The sequence below is a fragment of the Erpetoichthys calabaricus genome, chromosome 9, assembly GCF_900747795.2.
Source record: "Erpetoichthys calabaricus chromosome 9, fErpCal1.3, whole genome shotgun sequence".
Taxonomy (NCBI): Eukaryota; Metazoa; Chordata; class Cladistia; order Polypteriformes; family Polypteridae; genus Erpetoichthys; species Erpetoichthys calabaricus.
In genome coordinates, this window is record NC_041402.2 from 194,553,534 (window position 1) to 194,573,048 (window position 19,515).

Below are 19,515 nucleotides of genomic sequence, written 5' to 3' on the forward strand. Positions count from 1 at the left end.
CACACAAGAAAGAAGGAGAGCCAGCCGGGCGTGTTCTACATACGTCTATTACCAAAGAGTCCAAGTGTAAAAATATTTAAATATGAATAAGAAAATAAGACTTGGAGAGCAACAAAGGCACCTGAAGAGGCTTACGCTGTGAAAACACCTGGAGTTTAAAGTCACAGAGGAGAGCGAAGCCCTCCGGACCACCGCGGGCCACAACTGTGGATCAAGAGAAGCTGGACGGCTGCAGCCTGCAGAGGGCGCTAAACAGCTTCGCCTTTATATAGCGCCTGCCTATGAGATAATCATGTCAGGCAGCAGCAAGCCATGTGGAGGAAGAGCAAGCAGGGGAGGCGGAAGGAGAAATGCGAGGCACGGGGGTCTCACATCTAAAAAGACATCAGGAGCTGACTCTGAAAACCTTGGGAAGTGGGACCCTCGTATCGAAAAAGTGAGTAAAGATGGACAGTGCTGGAGCCGCAGACTCTCCAGTCATGAGTGCCACCTGAAGGAGGTCCCTGTAGACTCAAAACGGACCGGCAGGGGTGTTTAATTCAGGTCATTGTCACTTTTGTTTGTTTAACTCTTCATTGTCCTCCTGCACAGACGTCTCCTCAGGCCGTGTTTAAGTGTGGGACAACGCAAAGAGGACGAGTAGGAGCCATTGCCGAAGCCAGAGGCCAAGTCCACCAAAGACAACCGTCTGTCCCCAGAATCACCAGTCAAGGCTGTCCCGCTGGAAGGTCAGCTTGGGGCTCTTCTCGCTGTAGAACTGGCTGTACCAGCGCCGGTGTCTCTGAATGGACGAGTCTTCTTTCACCAGGAGGGGCTTCGAGATGTATTTCTTGTTATTCCAGACCATCACGTCCCTCTCGAACTGCAAGAGACAAGAGCAGGCGGCGGTGAGCAGAGCCCCTCTGATTGGATGGTTCAGTGTGAAAGGTCACTGACCGCAGAGCAGGCGCCAAGGCAACGAAACACGTCTGAGGAGAAGCGCAAAGAGAAGGTGACACAAGAAGTGACACCAAGATCTAAAAACAAATACACACGTGACCTCCAGAGCTGACAAAGGACTTGAACATCCCGAGTCCAAGGGTTCACGTGTGTGGCATTCTAAGGTGAGGTGGGACAGGGGCAGGTGGCCCAGCATAATGTTGTGGAGTTCAGCAGGACAGAAGTTGTCCCTGAGCCTGCCAGTGCTGCCACGTGGGCTCCTGTGCCACCTCATAGAGGCTTAAAGGGTAAGCGGACCGTGGCTGGGGTGTGCAGGGTCCCCGATGAGTCCTTAGTGGTAGGCAATGAGGCACCAGTAATAATAACAAATAATAATAGTAACACATTTTATTAATATAGTGCCTTTCCAATGCTCAAGGAAATGTGCTGGGTAGCTTTCACCACCCGCTGTAGATGTGAAAGGTGCTATATAGATAAATAGATGCGAAAGACACCATATAATACATAGATAGATAGATAGATAGATAGATAGATAGATAGATAGATAGATAGAGTGAGTGAGAGGCACTATATGATAGATAGATGACATGAAAGGCGCTATATAATACATAGATAGATGTTAAAGGCGCTATATAATACATAGATAGATAGACTTGAAAGACGCTATATAATAGATAGATAGATAGATAGATAGATAGATAGATAGATAGATAGATAGATAGATAGATGTGAAAGGCACTATATAATAGATAGATAGATAGAATGACTTGAAAGGTGCTATATAATACATAGATAGATAGATAGATGTGAAAGGTGCTATATAATACATAGATAGATAGATAGATAGATAGATAGATAGATAGATAGATAGATAGATAGATAGACTTGAAAGGCGCTATTTAATACATAGATAGATAGATGGACTTGAAAGGTGCTATATAATACATAGATAGATAGATAGAATGACTTGAAAGGCGCTGTATAATACATAGATAGATAGATAGATAGATAGATAGATAGATAGATAGATAGATAGATGTGAAAGACGGTATATAATACATACATAGGTAGATAAAATGACTTGAAAGGCGCTATATAATAGATAGATAGACATGAAAGGCGCTATATAATACATAGATAGATAGATAGATAGATAGATAGATGTGAAAGGCACTATATGATAGAATGACTTGAAAGGTGCTATATAATAGATAGATAGATGTGAAAGGCGCTATATAATAGATAGATAGATAGATAGATAGATAGATAGATAGATAGATAGATAGATAGATAGATAGGTAGATAGATAGATAGGCTTGAAAGGCGCTATATGATAGACAGGTACTAAGTAATACACAGATAGAAATGAAGGGCGCTATAAACATAGACAGGCAGATGTAAGATGTGCCGTATGGCTCAGATAGATACATATGAATGGCACTATATAATAAGCAGATCGTTGCTCCCACTCCCAAAGCCCAGCGTGGCTCCACCAATGAGCTCTCAGCAGCTCTTTGGGGGTCTTTCCTGCCATTTGCTGATTCTTTTTTTCTCAGCTGGCACTCCGCTTGCCTTTTGCCCCCTGCCAATGAGGCTCCTTTGTCTGTCAGTCTGGCTGTGATGCCCACTCGCAGTAGCAGATCAGTTGACTTCTGGTGGTCTTGACTTGTCAGATTCCCTCATGACGGCCACACTGACTTGGCTGTGTTTTTGAAGTCTGGTACTTCTAGTGGGCAGCTTGGCCTTACTAGCCATGTAAGGCACTATATAAAGTGACACACCCGAGACTGTCTGAGATCACACAGACACACGCACACTCTCTTGCCCTCCACAGCCCACCCGATGGCCCAGACGCCACTCACCTGGATGCGCTCCGCTTGCAGGATGAACTTGGGCACCACATTGGGTATGTTGGCCTGGTAGAAGATGCTGTGCGACACACACTGCAGCAGCGGCTCCACGGGGGTCACACAGTGCAGGATGACCCCCCGGCCAAAGAGCTTGTGATCGAAGAAGAGGTGCACTAAGCCGGGCCCAATCTGCAACAGAAAGGATAGACAAGACTCAGCGGCATCCTCTGCAGACCGGGTTGCAGACATGTGGACCACCTACTTGCCCCCCACTTACCTGTCTGGCTTTGACATCGACATCCAGCAGGGTGAAGGGCTTCCCGAACAGCGTGAGCGTGTGCTCCACCAGCATCAACGAGCAGTGACTGTTTGGCTCGGGCTCGGGCGACCAGCTCACCTGTGGACACAATCAGACACGGCAGTCAGTCGCAGCCGGACATCATGGGGGCTTCTCCAAGGAGACTGGATGACAATTCCTGGTCTAAGGCCCTGGCCCAACTGACCGTGAGAGGCTTTTGAACAGACCCCGAGAAGACCACCCCAGTGAAAGTCACCATACCCCCAACACGCTGCCCTTACCTTCCAGTGGTGTTGCAGAATCTGCCAGAACTTGTTGAAGGTGAACCTCAGGTCCGTCCCACTGAGGATGACTGGCCTGTGCAGGTGGCCGAGGTGAGCGACATCTGCTGCATTCTCTGGGATCTCCTGTGGCAGAGAGGGGCACAGCGGTCAGCAGACGAGAATGGCAACTGGGCCTAGTGAGACTGCGGCGGACCCCCCAGCACCCACCTCGATGTGAGCATTGACAAAGTGCTCTGTGCGGCCGCGGTATGTCCACTCCTTCAGGGTGATCTCCTCCAACTCGGGGATCATCCACAGCGGGTCCATCCCATCACAGTGGAACCACATGTAGATCGTGCCATTCAGCTCACAGCTCGGCCACGACTTGACCCGCGCAAACTCGGGCACTGGGGAGGGCAAAGAAGAGGTGGGTCTTCAGATGAGCTGGGCAGACTGATCAAGATAATGGGCACTAGCCGGGTACCAACACAGACTGGCAGCACTGTCAACCTAGGCTCAAGCACAGCTGAATGCCAGCTTGGTCAATGGGGCCCTACCCCCAAACTAGGATGCCAGCCTCAGTTGGACCCCGCAGAGCACAGGATAAGGTAATAATGAATAAAATAAAATTCAACCCCCCCACTATAAAATTAAATAAATATTCAAATAAAAGACACCCCCATATATCACAGACCCCCCACCTCAGAAAGGCAGGGAAAAGAGAAGCCCCCCCCCCACTAATTAACAACCCACTGTGAACATTGACTGGCCACTCACAGACCCCCCCGACCTCAGAAAGCTATTGAAGAACAGCCCACTGAACAGGAATATCAAGACCCCAAATATCACTGGCCACACACAGACCCCCCCCCTCCCGAAACACTCACAGAGTTAAAACAGTCAGACCCCCCCAGTACATTAAAAAAATAAAAAAGAGAAGAACCCCCCCACCATGAAATTAAATAAAAATCTAAGTGAACATTAAGAAAAAGAGACCCCGGCCATTCTCTGATACCCCCCCCCCAAAGAAAAATAGAAAAAAAGTAAAAACTCACATAGAAAAGAAAAAGAAAACAGACCCCCCCAGAAAACAACAACATCAGAGACCCCTTCACACATGAAGACCCCACATTCCCAAGAATTCAGCCAGACCACCGCAGAGGTCAGATCTCAGGTGCTGCCCCCCTTACCCCTTCCACAGACCCTTCATTTGTCACCATCAAAAATGCCCGTCCACTCAGTGATCCCTGGAGGCACCCAGCCCAGGTGACTGGACCCCCAAGACCCCCCTGAAGGACAGGCACAGTCAAAGGCTCCACTCAGGTAAGTGAGGCCTTTCATGCAGACCCCTCTGCACCACCCAGGGTGGTCTTTTCAGCAGTTCCCAGCCACTCCTAGCAGCCATTGTGATGAAGTGCCCCCCACCTGTCCAAACCCCCAAATCCCCCCATCCTGCCCGAGAACTAAGCTTGTACCTTTCTCTGTGTAGGGGATGTGAATACATTTGCCATCTTCACCCCGGAACTTCCAACCATGAAAGGGGCACTCGAGACAGTTTCCCACCACACGGCCCCCAATGGACAGGTTGGCACCAAGGTGGGGGCAGTAGGCGTCCAGGACGTGGGACTGTCCATTTTCATCTCGGAAAACCGCCAGCTGCTCACCTGCAAGACAGGAGACGTCGATCACCAAACTAGGAGTCAATGGACCACCCCAAAGCCGATTGGCTTCATGCAGACGGGGGTCCACTGTCCTCATCTTCCCACCCCCGCTTTCCAATTTTCACTGTGTGCCCCCCCCCCCCATACACACACACAACTGTGCTATTGGAGAACAAACCTAAGTGGGCCAGCTCCCTCAGGGGCACACGAGTGTCAACTGAAGGTGGTGGGGGGGGGGTTCAGTTGTGCTGACCGTTTCAAGTTCCTCGACTCCCCCCAGAAACAAAGAGAACAAAGGAGCTCAGTGCTGCACTTTCTCTCACCCATAAAAGATGTGTGGATTTTGTTCCTCTGTAAATCTGCATGACAATGACGCGCCCGCGTCGCTATGAGTGGCATTCAGAGAATTAAACAATAGTGCAGGTAAAACCGGCTCGCCCACCTGCGCCACACCCATGGCAGCGGCTGAGTGACATTAGGCACCGTGAGGCAGCAGGGTGCCCCAGTTGCAGATCCCATTCTTCACAGCACACTCCGGACACAGACGTCTCCTGTGGGTCCCCTGTGGACCCCTTGTGAGTTCTCTTGAGGGTCCCCAGGGTTTCAGGTGGCCAGGATTTTTAATTAATGTTACTTAATCTGATGTCACCATAAAGCACAAGCATTCAGAGGATGTCCCCGCTAGGACTAGAATCAGCAGGTGACACTGGACCCTCAGACTGGCATTGAATTCACTTTGGCCACCAGCTGACCATTCCAAGGGCACTTGTGGCCTCAGCTCTGTTCTCATGACACCAAATGACTTTGGCTTGCATTGGTGACATTGCTCTAACCATGAAATGTCCAAGTGACATCACTTCGAAAGCTTCTAAGTGACCACTTAATGCCCAGGTTCTCCTGACCCTGAGTGACCCTGCCCATGAACCTTTGCAATCCAACAACTTCCAGTCAGCTTTGTAACACCAGGGGATCCTTAAACAGAAAAGAAAAGCAGATGATGTCAGGTGTGGCACTAAGATGCCAAGCCTCCTCCATTAGATGCCATTTCAGTCCCATTGTGAAACACCACAGCCAATGACCACTGGACAGGAATACCTAAGGATGGCCATGTCACGGATCACAGGGGGCAGTTCAGCACTGAGGGCACCCATTCCATTGGGCATGTGAAGTGGACAAGCCAGACACTATCTGGGGCACCTGATTAGTTGGGACACTTTGAGGCCAAGAGGGCTGCACCGTCACCTACTTATTTACAGCAGGGAGTCAGTTGGGTGCTCGTCACCAGTCATCATCACCTGGTCCTCACAGGCATAAGGGTCCATGTCAAGGTACCACCTCCCATTGTGCTTGGATGTCCACAAGCCCAGTAGGCACTGCCCATCTTCAGGGGCTTTTGGGACTTTGACACCCCCTCACTTTAAGAATGTGAAATGTGAGGAGCTGCCTGTCCTCAGCCCGATGCCCCTTGACCAGCTGGTAGACTAAAATGTGGCACAGGCCAGTCACTTCACTCTGAGGGTCTGCTCACTGGGACGTCACTGAAAGGTGGGCATAGAGGGTTTCTCACCCAGTTGTGGCAGAGGTGTGTTTACTTTGCTTGTCTTCTTGCTCAGTTTCACCAACACTTTCTGACTGCCATTATGTGTCCCCCACCCACACAACTCTAGGATTGCAAGAACCCCTTGAGGAACCCACCCAACTGCCCTGGCCAGGGTTGAGCATCATGGGCTCCACTCCCTTAGAGTCACACTAGGGTCACTGAGAGGGTGCTGGACTGAAGATGAGTTGGTGTCAGTGGGGTTTGAGTTGGGGGGGGGGGTACTCTTCATTTCAGCACTGAGGGCTGTGGAGCTGCACTGTGGACATGCCAGCTCATGCCAACAAGCACACTACCTGAGGCACCTGATCAAAAAGTCATTGCTCTGTCATCTTATATATTTACAAAAGGGCACCAGTCCGGTTCTTGTCACCAGTCATCACATGGTCGAAGATGGTCCATGTGAAGCTACCACTTCCCATTTTGATTAGATGCCCACATGCCCAGTAGGCATTGCCTATCTACAGGGGCTTTTGGGACTCTTGTGATCTGAGAGTGGAGCTGTCCGATGCCCACATTGTCTCGACCAGATGGCAAACTACAGTGTGGCACAGACTGGTCGCTCCACATTGAAGGTCCAGCAAAGTGGGCTGCAGATGAAGCCCCCAAGTCTGCAATTCCACTCGGTTATCTTGTAATAATTTGATGGGTGACAGATGTCATGAGATCGAGTGAAGAGTTGTCACTTTGTGGCTTTGTGACTGAGCGGCCACCTCAGAGCTCCTGCTCAGCCCCGGGTTCACACTGCCCAGTTTTCAAAGCAGATGGCGTCAGTGGTCCTGGTGATCCTGGATGCCCCTGCACTTGACTCGTGGATTGTGACTGGCCGGTCATCAGCACCTCCTCTGCTGTCCCAGTGTGATTTGCACCTGCGTCTTCTGCCAGCCTGCAATGACTGCTCAGCATCTCATTAAAATCTGCTCAGGACCCAGGAAGTTTGTAACATGTGGCACTGAGGGGTCAACGGCCACCCACCCAGCAGCGAGACTGGACACCCCAGAGAGGGACAGCCACACAGACCTGCTCTACTCCAGCACCCACTGCTTCATATAGCGCCTTTCAGCGAGAGCTGTGCAGAGGAAACTGGCAGTTTTTGGGATTTTTTTTTTTACAAATGACGTCACTTAGGGGAAGAAGCAACAGAAGAAAAAAAATCAAAAGAGGTGAAAGTTACTGCCTGCCATGTCGACAAACACGTTTCGGTGGTTGGGACTCGCTCGCTGTGTGTCAAAGACGCTGCTCGGAATTAGCGCGAGTATTTTTTCAAGAGAAATGCGGTCCAAGGTAAGAAAAATGCAACACGACGCACGCACGCCAGCTTCAACAATGTGTGTTCAACGCCTTCATCTCACACGTGTGTCACACATGTGCCCTGCGGAGAATCAAAGTGGCTGAGGCACACGGGGGCAGAGAGTGGGAAGGCACTATATGGCGCTCCTTATTATTATTCACTAACAGCATCTGAGATACAATTGGGGCACAGACAGGTGTCAGAAGTGGGATCTGAACCCCCCAACCTGAGGGTCTGACATCCACAGCCTTAACCACCATGCCACCCTGAAATGAGTTTTCTGTGCCGTGCTTAACGCTGCTGCTGCTTCTGGTTCACAGTTTGACACAGATCTCAGCCTGGCGCGTGCCAAATGTGGAGTGTGCGTGTGCTCCCTGTGCCCATATGGGTTGTCCCATTCAGTCCTTCACTTTTTTCTCCATCCAAAAAGAAGTATGTGTGGTGTTAATGTGTGATAATATAATTGTCCTTGTATTACACTGGCAGTCCTTCCAGGGTTGGTGCCTACATTGTGCCCAGTGCCACCGCAACACTCTGAACTAGATAATCAGGAGGGATTGTGGTGCACATGGTGGACACCCTCTCACGACCCAGATGTTCACACGCATCAGTTCTCCACACACACACACTTCAATTTTATAAGAAGTTTCTCCAGCTATCATTGGCACTAACGTGCCCAAGAGGAAGCAGGGCATGGGAATGGGATGTGCATGTTCTCCCTGTGCCCATGTGGATTTGTCCATCCTGAGCTCCAGTTTTTCTCCTCCATCCCAAAAGAGTGTGCATTAGGCTAAGGTATGGTGGCAAATTCGCCTTGCAATGGACTGGCACCCCCCTTCAGGGTTGGTATCTGCCTTGTGCCCAGTGGACTAGTTAAATAGGTAAACAAACAAACAGGAGTGATGGACGCACATCAGAGCACACAACATGACGGGGTTCAAGTCAGACAGACACGATGGACCCAACACACCTCACCCTCTCATGACTCCCATCACCTTTGGAGGAGTTTTACCAGCTGCCAGAGTCACTGACATGCCCAATTTTATAAGAAGTTTCTCCAGCTATCATTGGCACTAACGTGCCCAAGAGGGCGCAGGGCATGGCAAGGAGACAAGGATGTTCCTCCCAGTGTGTCATTCAGGGAGTAAATGGCCCAGCATGTCCCATCCCTGGCATCGATAAAGAGGCTGCCTCTGAACACTAGAGGGCAGACGCCCCGAGGGGGATAATAATAATTCTTTGTATTTAGGTATATAGCGCTGTTCCATCCATCCATTTTCCAACCCGCTGAATCTGAACACAGGGTCACGGGGGTCTGCTGGAGCCAATCCCAGCCAACACAGGGCACAAGGCAGGGAACCAATCCTGGGCAGGGTGCCAACCCACCGCAGGACACACACAAACACACCAAGCACACACTAGGGCCAATTTAGAATCACCAATCCACCTAACCTGCATGTCTTTGGACTGTGGGAGGAAACCCACGCAGACACGGGGAGAACATGCAAACTCCACACAGGGAGGACCTGGGAAGTGAACCCGGGTCTCCTAAATATGAATAAATAATTTATTCTTTGTTTTTGGGATTAGAATTACTACCAAAAACCACACAAGGCATTTTAACAGTTATTAAAGCACTTAAAAAAAAATAAATTGCAGATATTTCCTCGAAATTAGCCGAACACATGCAAAGTAAAAATGATAGGATACCGCGACACCGCACGAGTGTCCTACCTTTGTTAGTTGTATTATGGGTTATTCTCATCTATTTTATATTATGCAGGGGGCGCAGAATTATTCCAGGTAGAAAAGGGGGGGGGTGAAATACGAAAGTTTGAGAACCGCTGCGTTTACCCCCAAGTCAGGACGGCCTCACTCGAGCCCCCAGCGGAGCCAACTTGTATGACAAGGACGTCGCAGTGACAGCCGCCGTTGACAAAGACCTTTCAGCGCTAACTCGCTTCATAATCACAGGACTGGCCTTTCTATTGTTTCCAGCTCTTTCGTTTATTTCGTTTTCGTAGCAGGACCACCGATGTATGATGAGCTGAGTGAGCCCCCACGCTGCAGAACGGAGCAGAGCCTGATGCTTGGTTGGCTGGATGATTGGGGCGGGGCTTGATGTTGTGTAGTTGCCTCCCTTGTGAGTCGCCGATGTCCAGCTCCGCCCCCAACCTTCCAGCCTGGCCTTGTTCCCGTCTGTGAGGAAGACGCTGAGTGAGTGCTAGTGGCGCGTGTCTGAAAAGGCGTCCCGGACTCGGCCTTCGTACCAGGGGGTGCCAAGTAGTCTTTGGCTTTGCCTGTTTAACCAGACTGAAATCACATCAAAACCTCAATGTCACCACGGTCATTTTGGTACCCAAGGACTCTCCGTAGAGTTCAACTTGGTGACCTGCACTGTGTGGAGTGGCAGTTATGGCACTGCAGCCATGTGGTGCAATTCCCCAAAGGGTGGTCCATCTCACAGGACACTCGATTGTTGAGGACCCGAGTGGCTGGACCAGGCCAAGGGGACATCCACGTAACACCTGGGTCATTTCCAGAGGGTGGCACTGGACCACGTGTCTGCCTTTTTCTAACCAGATTCCTGAGCTGTTTCGTTGTATAGTGGGTGTGCCAACATGCCATACCAGTGTATGCCCCTCAACTTGACCTGACCAGTGCGGGGTTGAGGTGAAAATGTCACAAAATGACATCAATTTCTCGTCCTTAGAGTGTCAGGCAGTGCTGTCGGTTTTATGAGGACACATCAGGTACATCGGGTGACAGTCGCTGTTACCTTCAGAGCGGTGACTTCAGCCTGCTGATTCCTTCGCTTGTCTGACAGCAGAGGTTCCTGTCGCCCTGCAGGTGCAGCTTGTGCCTGCTTCTGCCCGTAGACGTGGTGATCTCGGCCTGTACGGACCTCCGCCACTCCAGCTTGTGTCTCCTGTCACCTTCATGATTGTGTTGAAGTCATTGGGAAAGGAGATGAGCTCCGGAGCTGCGGCTGGTGAACACAGGGGGTCCGCCTTTACAAGAAACTCAAGACCACCTCGTCATTCCGTAGTCTGCAGATCACTAACACTTCCCTGCCACTCTGACACGACCGGACCGGCAATGACCTTCATGGCCAAGATGTTTAGCTTGAGGCTCCATGAGATGTCAGCCAAAGACCCTCCACAGTCAATCAGCAGACCCAAACGTCTACGTCAGTCCAGTGAGAGCCTGCTGTCTGTGCTGTCAACCTCTGCCACCACAAGCCCCCGAATTGCCACTTGACAAAAATGACGGGACGTGAAGGAAGTCCTCCGATACACGTGTGGTTTCATGAAGCACAGCAGAACACAATTCTTGTGTTCACAAAGACCAAGTCAACGTGCGCTGCTTGTTGTGACACCTGATTATTGTCAATCCAACTAAACCCTGCTGCAGAATGGGGAATGGGGTGGAGTCGGATATCGGACCCCCTGCTGTATTTAGCAATCCTCCCCTCACTTTTCCATTTTCAAATAAAACCCTAAACACACCAAACCCTGAGCTGAACTAACGTAACTGACCTGCTGTCTTCAAACTGCACTGCAAAATATGTGACACTGCGCCATTCTGGTACGGTAAGGGGCGGTGCTTAGCTCAGATGGGATTATTGATGACAAAAATATCATTACTTATTCATAAATGAAGAATATCATTACTGGCCAAATCACTAAATAGATACACGTCTAACCTTCATTATATTCTAACATTCAGACATTGGGCAACGAGCAGATTACCGAAAACAGGAGGAGACTGACACCTGACCCCGCCCACATCAGTCCCTAACCAATCTCAAGTCTTGTGGCAGACCCCGCCCCATCCTATGTTCCACAGTAATAAAATAACTGAATATGGGAGGAGACTGACACCCGACCCCGCCTACATCCATCCCTGTTCCACCCCATGCCCACCTGCCAGGGTTTATTAGGAGGCAGAGCAGCTGCTGGATGTTTGGGAGTGGCACTTGATGTCAGGGGCACAGCTGGATGTTGCAGTTCCCGTCTCCTTCATCCTCGCATCCAACCCTCTGCTCCCGTGTACGGAGGAATATTTCAGACAAAATTAACTAAATAATTATTTATTGAGTTTTGTCCGAGTGATTCCTCCATACACCGGCTCTGTTCCAGTCTCTTTGTCACTTGTGTGGCACCCGTGTATGCTCAAGTCATCTTCAGCACGTCTTGGAGGCTTTTACAGCGGATTATTTCCATCAATAAATAAAAAAAAATGATTACGTTGATTTGCATCACTGATTGATTGATTTCATAATTTCCATCCATCCATCCATACATTTTCCAACCTGCTATATTCCTAACTACAGGGTCACGGGGGTCTGCTGGAGCCAATCCCAGCCAACACAGGGCACAAGGCAGGAACCAATCCCAGGCAGGGTGCCAACCCACCACAGGACACACACAAACACACCAAGCACACACTAGGGCCAATTTAGAATCGCCAATCCACCTAACCTGCATGTCCTTGGACTGTGGGAGGAAACCCACGCAGACACGGGGAGAACCCGGGAAGCGAACCCAGGTCCCCAGATCTCCCAACTGCGAGGCAGCAGCGCTACCCACTGCGCCACCGTGCCGCCCGATTTCATAATTTCCAACTGCCATTGTCACTGTGCACACGTGAGCTCTGGTCATCAAGTGACAGCTGCTTGAAGCAATCGAGTGGCAAGAGCGCAGCGGACGTTGGATTTGGTTTTTGGTTGTACGTTTGGTTTTAATTAAATCAATAATCAATAAGTTGACTTCAGATGTTTTCACATATGAAGAGCTGTCAGCGCGGGGGTCTGCGTGACGTTTGCATGCACTCCCCGTGTGGGCTTAACGGCGTGCGTTTAACACCTGACACATGTCACTGAGCAGTAGGACAATATCGGCCACTGGACAACCAGATCAGACCGTTGCAGCATCTCAACAGCAAATGGCTGACACCTCGTTTACAGAGCCCTGTTTCTCTTCTCTGATTGGCTGTCCGTTTAGCGTCCACCAAGTTTGCTTTTAGCTTTATGCCCAGCACTGCCAGGAGGACCACCTGCACCCTGTGACCGACCCTAAAGTGGGCGGACTAAACGGACCCCTCTGCACACGTTCGTGGTCCGCTTGTGACTGCAGCTCAGTTCTCGTTACTTGACTGGACACTGCGCATGTGCCTAACCTCAATCGACGAGCGGACCACGCGTGTACGATGCCCACCAAAGCAAGCAATTTTTTTTTGTGAAACAACGCTATTATTATTAGCTTTTTTTATTATTATTATTTTTTGAGTTGTAAGCAGAATGACCAGAAAGCCAATTTTTCAAATGTGAAATCTGGATGCGTGTTCATCAAGCGCCTCAATGTAGAAAAAACGGTCGTAACTCACTTAAAGATCCCGGAGTGACACAAATGTGGACCCCCGCTCAGCTTTAGGAGGAAAAACATTTGATCAGTTCACCTAATTTTACAAAATAAACTTCTCCAGGACTCAGGATACCTCGTGAGCTGCGCTAACCTGCTAAGAGCTGCCAGAAGGTGGCGCTCAGGCGGAGGTTGGCACACAGCCTTACCAACGAAATGTAACGCCTCAGTGTGGCGCGTGTTGCTCACAAACGCCATCTTTTCAAGGATTTTGATGTTATGAAGTCTTTTACGTAAAGGGGTTCACAGTAGAGAGGGGGGCTTTGAAATACACTTGATGACGCAATAAGGTGAATGAGGGGCGTGACAATAAAAACTTGTGACTCGGTGCACGTGACAATAACGACCCTATATAAAGCTTTATTGAATATACCAAAACGTGACAACTGCGCCTTTGATGCAATGCGGGACCTAAAAGTGTCGCCCAGCACCTCCAAGTCCCCGAGAGCCCGGAAATGCCGCGCTGTTTCGTCTTCAGACGTCAGACAGACGTGCCGCGATGCCAGCCTTTGCCCAGACAGTGTGTGTGTGTGTGTGTGTCACACTTGGCAGACTTCCCGGCTGCAGTGTTTATGTTTTTTTTTTTTACTTCATTTCCAAATCACGAGTGCTAAGCTCTTCTTCACTGCACCTTCTTCACCCTCATCATCATCATCATCGTCATCACCACCGGGTAGCAATGGCGAGTCGACGCAGTCTCGCTGAGGAAGAGCAGCGCAGAGCTTGTGGCTCTAAATTTATTTTGGGTAAAAGCTGTCAAAAATAAAATAACTTTGGCACGTTGATAATGTAAACCCCTCTAATGGAGTTTCCAAGAGAGTGCAATGCTGCCCCTAATTATAGTCCGTTCAGATAATAAAAACCCGCATTTGACCCCTCAGATCCCTAGTGAATGCCCACCAGTCCTTTTCTCACCAGTGGTGGTCTGCACTGAGCTTTGCCAAGGACAAGCCCTGCAGGTCAAGTTCATTTGATGGCCCACCACACCCCTCGTCACTCAGCGGCTCAATGGCAGCCCCCAAACCTGTTGGCCCTTTGACAATGCATGGTGACCCTCCCAGCCAGACATGATGTCCTTCTCAATGGACCCCCTAAGTGGAGAGCCCTGGGGTGTAACTGCATTTTTCCTGCACTCACTTAGGAAACTCGAAATACGGGTTACGTCACCAAGGGCTGCAGGCTGCCAAGCGTCCCAGTTTATTTCAAGCGTTTCTACCTGCAGGAGTCTTCTCATCAAGCCACTAAATGACAGGGGTCGTCACACACGTAGACAAACCCCCCACATGAGTACCCGTGAACTGCAGGGCATCCAATCAGCAACCAGAGCAGCAGTAGCACCTCAGCCTTTTAAAAGGGTGGCGGCTCAGCTATGCAAATATTTACCAGAAATGAATGCCAGCTGGGCCACATCGGTGGCATTAGGCCACATTCAGGGTCACCGCACTTCCATTTGGTCCACACCTGGGTCAACAGGCCCGAGAAAAATGAATAAGTAAATGAAACGTGGCATTCCAGTGAGTGAAACTGGCACCATCATGACGGACTGCCACTTCTGATGCCAGGCTGGCTGTAATGTGGGCATCTTATAAACAATTTTAAGAAAAAGGCTTAAACGCAGAAATTACTGTGCATCATGGGACTCGGTTTATTAGTATTGTTTTATCCGAGGTGGCTTCAAATATCTGGAATACAGTTAGTGGCATTTCTGTTGTTTTTCCAGCCCAAGCAGGTGAAGCTCAGGGTCTCACAGTGGTGCCAGTAGTGGGATTTGAGCCCACAGCCTCAGGGTTGCCTTAAACACTTCACAAATCTAAGAGAAGAGCAGCTGGTCAGAGCTCCTTGGCACCTCGGCCACCATTACGACTCATGCCAGAGATGGTGTTGGCAAAGTGCAAGATTACTTCTAATTAGGTTACAGCAAGGATTGGCAGCCCTGGCATCAGAATGCCATGCTGCTTACAACTTTCTGTTTTAGCCAGGGACTTTAATGGCACACTCCTCCCTTCATCAGACTACAAATTCTTCTCATTTGCACCCAAGTCTTTGTCACGCTCGGTATGCTCATTCTAAATGGCATTGCAAGTGCCTCTCAATCTTTATTTTTTATAGCGCCTTTAACAAGCAGCTTGACATCACAGAATTACAAACTCATGAGTGGCATCAGGCCTACCAGCTTCCAGCTAACTAAGTCTTCCACAGCAACTCAAGAACGGGACCAACAAAACTGGCACCCCATGGACTTGTTAGAAAGGGAAACTGGCATCATGGTGATGAAGATGGCACTGCAGCCTCCACAGTGGTATCACACCCAGTCAGGCTGGAGGGGCTTCATTCAGAGTGCAGACACCGGTGGACACTGGGCACATGGACACTTGCTGGCCAGAGCTGGAGGTGCCACCATTGGTGATGATGACGCTCCGCTGTTTGTGAGCCGCTTGATCCCGTTAGGTGGTGGGAGGCTGCAGCCTGTCCTAGCAGTGCCAGGTAGTCTGGCAGGAGGACCACCACAAGGTTCTTACTATACATTGATTTTAAAAGAAGCGGAAGGAAATGCCAGGCATGTCAGCTGCTTTGCATAGGAGCGTCTGCGAGGTAAACGTGAAACAGGAGGAGTAAGTGGGCAGAACGGCTGCGGGCAATGGGGGACGTGCCAGCTGAGGTTATTAAAAGTCACTCGAGATCAGGAAGTGGCGCAGCCCAGATCAAGGAATTCGCTCATTAGAGGCGTCCAGATGAACTGAAGCAGCACAATTCTGCCAATCTGGAGAGGACCACTGAGGTACCCGTCTAAGTCAGGGACAAAGGATGTCAATGGGGGCACAAATTTCTTACCACAAAGTCAATTCCATTTGACCCAGAAATGGGGTGGGACCCAAACTGTAGACCCCAGTGGTATACGGTGTGTTAACTTGTGACATTAAAACTGTCCCATGGGTGGGGAAGTGAGCATAGGCATTGGCACAGTCATGCCATGTGATAGGCTGTTCCCTCTACCTGGCAGTGGGTCTCACTTTGTATTCTCTTCTGTCAGGATGGATGTCTTGTCTGAAAAATCAACCCCAAAAATGCAAGATGGCAGATTTTGAAAGCAGACTGATTAGAACAACGGCAGCTGCAGTGTGGCACAGCTGGCAGTGTCTCCAGCTCGCTTCTGACTGACATCTCCCTTTGCATGAGTCCCTACTTGGGTGCCATCTGTGTGGAGTTGGCATGTTCTACCTGTGCAGGTTTGTTGCCCCCCTCACACAGTCCACTGGCTTCTATACGGGAGGCTGGTAGGACGCGGCTATAACATACAAACAGGTGCCAGTGCTCACACTTCAGAACGAAGCAGCATGTTGCCCACTAAAGAAAATGATCAACGTCATTTAAAAGATCAACCGTATGCCACCATACCATGCATTTTCTAACTTTCTTCATCCTAGTCAGGTTCCAGTGTGCAAGAGTCAGTGCCACCAGCAGCAACCCTGGATGGGTGGGGTGGCAGTCCATCTCAGGGCACACACATACAAACCCACTCAATCCTCACTTGAGACATTTTTAGGTAAGTATTGCTATTTAAGGTGAGGAAGACAAGGGTTTCAAGGTAAGGCAGTGATACCCAGTAATGATGGCACCAGAGATTGGCGAGGTGTGATCTGCACAGGCAAAGAAGAAATTCAATTGACTCTGCACGCTGGACAGTAATGACCCTATGAACCTATCATATAGTGCCTTTCACATCCATTGGCCTTCCCTATCAATCTGTTTTATAGCGCCTTGTGTAGTGCCCTCTGTATCCTTCTCAATATCGGTGGCACCTTACATATCAATCACTAATGTGACGACAAAGATCAGCGACAGGTGACATGTTGATTAGCACATACATGTTAGAATTTCAATGGGCTCTGACCCTGTGGGCCTATTGTATAGCACCTTTTACAGCCATCTGTCTATTATAGAGCGCCTTTCTTATCTATGAATGTTAGAGTGCCTTCCTCATCTATCCCTCTGTTTATTGTGCCTTTCATATCAATCGCTAATCATGGGGCCAGAAATTGGTGACATTTTGATTAGCAAGAATTTCACTGACTTTGTACACGTGACATTAAGAACCCTTTAAATCTATTATATAGCGCCTTTCAGGCTCATTTGTTTAATTATTTATCTGTGCTATAGTGCCTTCCCTATTCGTTTGGCTATTTATTGCACCTTTCATGTGGCATGTGGTGGCAAGAGTGGCACATGCACTTTTCCATTGAATTTTCTGCATGAGAGACTAAGAACCCCACATATAGCACCTTTCATGTCCATCTGTTCCTTACATGGCACCTTCCCTGTTTATCTGTGTTACAGTGCCATACCTATCTGTCTATTTGTTGCACCTTTTATGTGGCATGTGTGGCACATGCAGATATTTTGCAGCATTTTCTACATGACTTAGAACCCTTTCAATCTATTATATAGTGCCTTTCATGCCCATTTGTTTATTACCTAACACCTTCCTTATTTATCTGTGTGATAGTGCCTTCTCTATTCGTTTGGCTATTTAACGCACCTTTCATGTGGCATGTGGTGGCAAGAGTGGCACATGTACTTTTTCATTGAATTTTCTGCATGAGAGACTTAGAACCCTTTAAATCTATGATATAGTGCCTTTCACATCCATCTGTTTATTACGTAGCACCTTCCCTGTTTATCTGTGTTATAGTGCCTTCCTTTCTTGTGGATTAGGATTTGCAGATATTTCATAACACTTTCCATAGGAGTCACTAAGGAGCCTATAAACCTCGTTATATAGCGCCTTTCAAACCCATCTGTCTATTAGATAGGGCCATTCCTGCCTATTTATCCCTTGCACCTCTCACATCACTCACTAATGGTGGCGCCGCACTGTGGCCACATGTGGTATCTCCTTACACTTTGAAAGCCTCACCATCAGAGCACTACAGATCTATTTTAGACTCCCCAGTTACTCAACATCTGGGTGGGCAACCCGAGCAACAGGAAGGGACGAGGAGAACATGAAAACCACACACAGTCGGTGTCTGGGTGGGCTGCAAATTCATAACCACTGGTCCTAACCACTGCGCCACCGTGCGGCCTGGTTAAATAATTAACCCGCCTCATTGTAAATTGCACTCGTGCACAGAAATGTAATTAAGAAACGAAAGTTGTAATAAAAAACTCACTGGCTGAGCACTGAACCACGAGGGCGCAGCGGATGCCAGGACTGCCAAGGTACGGTTGGCACTTCCTCTCCGTGCATTCCTCCGACGTCTCACCGATGTGCCTTCACGTCCAGTTCAGGGTGAGCCTCAGGCTCCCCGGCGACCCCCGGGTACAAACCGTGGACGGACGCGCGCAGACACAAATCACTGTGGTTTCGATCACTCGCCGCCAGCGTCGGCACCGCGCAGCGCGCGACTCACCCAGTAAGGTGACGCTCTTCACTTCTCCCTTGGCCAGCAGGTGCGAATCGGTGACCCGGTACCATCCGTTCGGGTAGACAGGCGGCAGATCTCCGGTCTTCCGTCTTCGCCTCGCCTCATTGGCGGCCTGGGCACGCGTCCTGCCAGCTTCGACGATGTAGCCAACGTCGTCGGGACTGCGGAGCACTTCCAACGGAGCACAGAGGAACGCGTGAAACCATCGCGCTGCCACCAATGCCAGTGCCAGGAATGGCCCGGCCACCACGGCCCAGCAACAGTGGCGCTCAGGAGATCCGGGTCGCCAGCCCTGCAGGAGCAGCAGCCCCGCTGTCACGCTGCACGCCGCCAAGACGCCCGCAGTCCACACGCCACGCATCTTTCAGCTCAAGTCGCTCGAGCAGTTTCTTCGTATCGCCGCCCGCCCGGCTCTGAGCACCTGCCAGCCCAGCCCCGCTTTTTCAGATCCCGGGCCCAAGCCGACGGTTACCATGGCTACGGCTTGACCCCGCCCATTGCTGTTTTCAAGCAAAACTGAGTAAGACGTGAGAAAGGAGATCGGCGCCGTAGCCGGGACACTTAAGGGGTCTGAAATGAATGGCCGTGGACGAGCTGATGGCCTCGGGGCTGCCGCCATAGGGTCTCAGATTGGAAGAAAAAAGTACAACGGCCCCAGGGCCACATCGTTTAGAAAAGAGACCTCAATCATAAGTACAGGGTGGGGGGCACCAGCGGGCGCACATACCGTGCAGAATAGTAATAATAATAATAATACATTTTATTTA

The 19,515-nt window shown here is 49.7% G+C and overlaps 1 protein-coding gene across 1 annotated transcript; it reads right to left on the reverse strand.

The window, feature by feature from the left end:
• Positions 1-662: 662 nt before the first annotated feature.
• On the reverse strand, positions 663-19,185 carry zgc:92275 (cholesterol 7-desaturase nvd). Its single transcript, XM_028808739.2, has 7 exons — positions 18,734-19,185; positions 4,826-5,014; positions 3,579-3,757; positions 3,369-3,494; positions 3,067-3,186; positions 2,802-2,978; positions 663-862 (listed from the first exon to the last, which is right to left on the reverse strand). Exons 1-7 carry the CDS (start codon positions 19,107-19,109, stop codon positions 701-703), a joined length of 1,329 nt encoding a protein of 442 aa, XP_028664572.1. The 5' UTR covers positions 19,110-19,185; the 3' UTR covers positions 663-700.
• Between the last annotated feature and the right edge of the window lie 330 nt (positions 19,186-19,515).

Coding starts and splice junctions, on each gene's coding strand:
- zgc:92275 (XM_028808739.2), bottom strand. CDS start 19,109: ATGCGTGGCGTGTGGACTGCGGGCGTCTTGGCGGCGTGCAGCGTGACA. Junction 2,979..3,066: donor TCGATGTCAAAGCCAGACAG/GTAAGTGGGGGG, acceptor TTTCTGTTGCAG/ATTGGGCCCGGCTTAGTGCA. Junction 863..2,801: donor TGCAAGCGGAGCGCATCCAG/GTGAGTGGCGTC, acceptor TGTCTCTTGCAG/TTCGAGAGGGACGTGATGGT.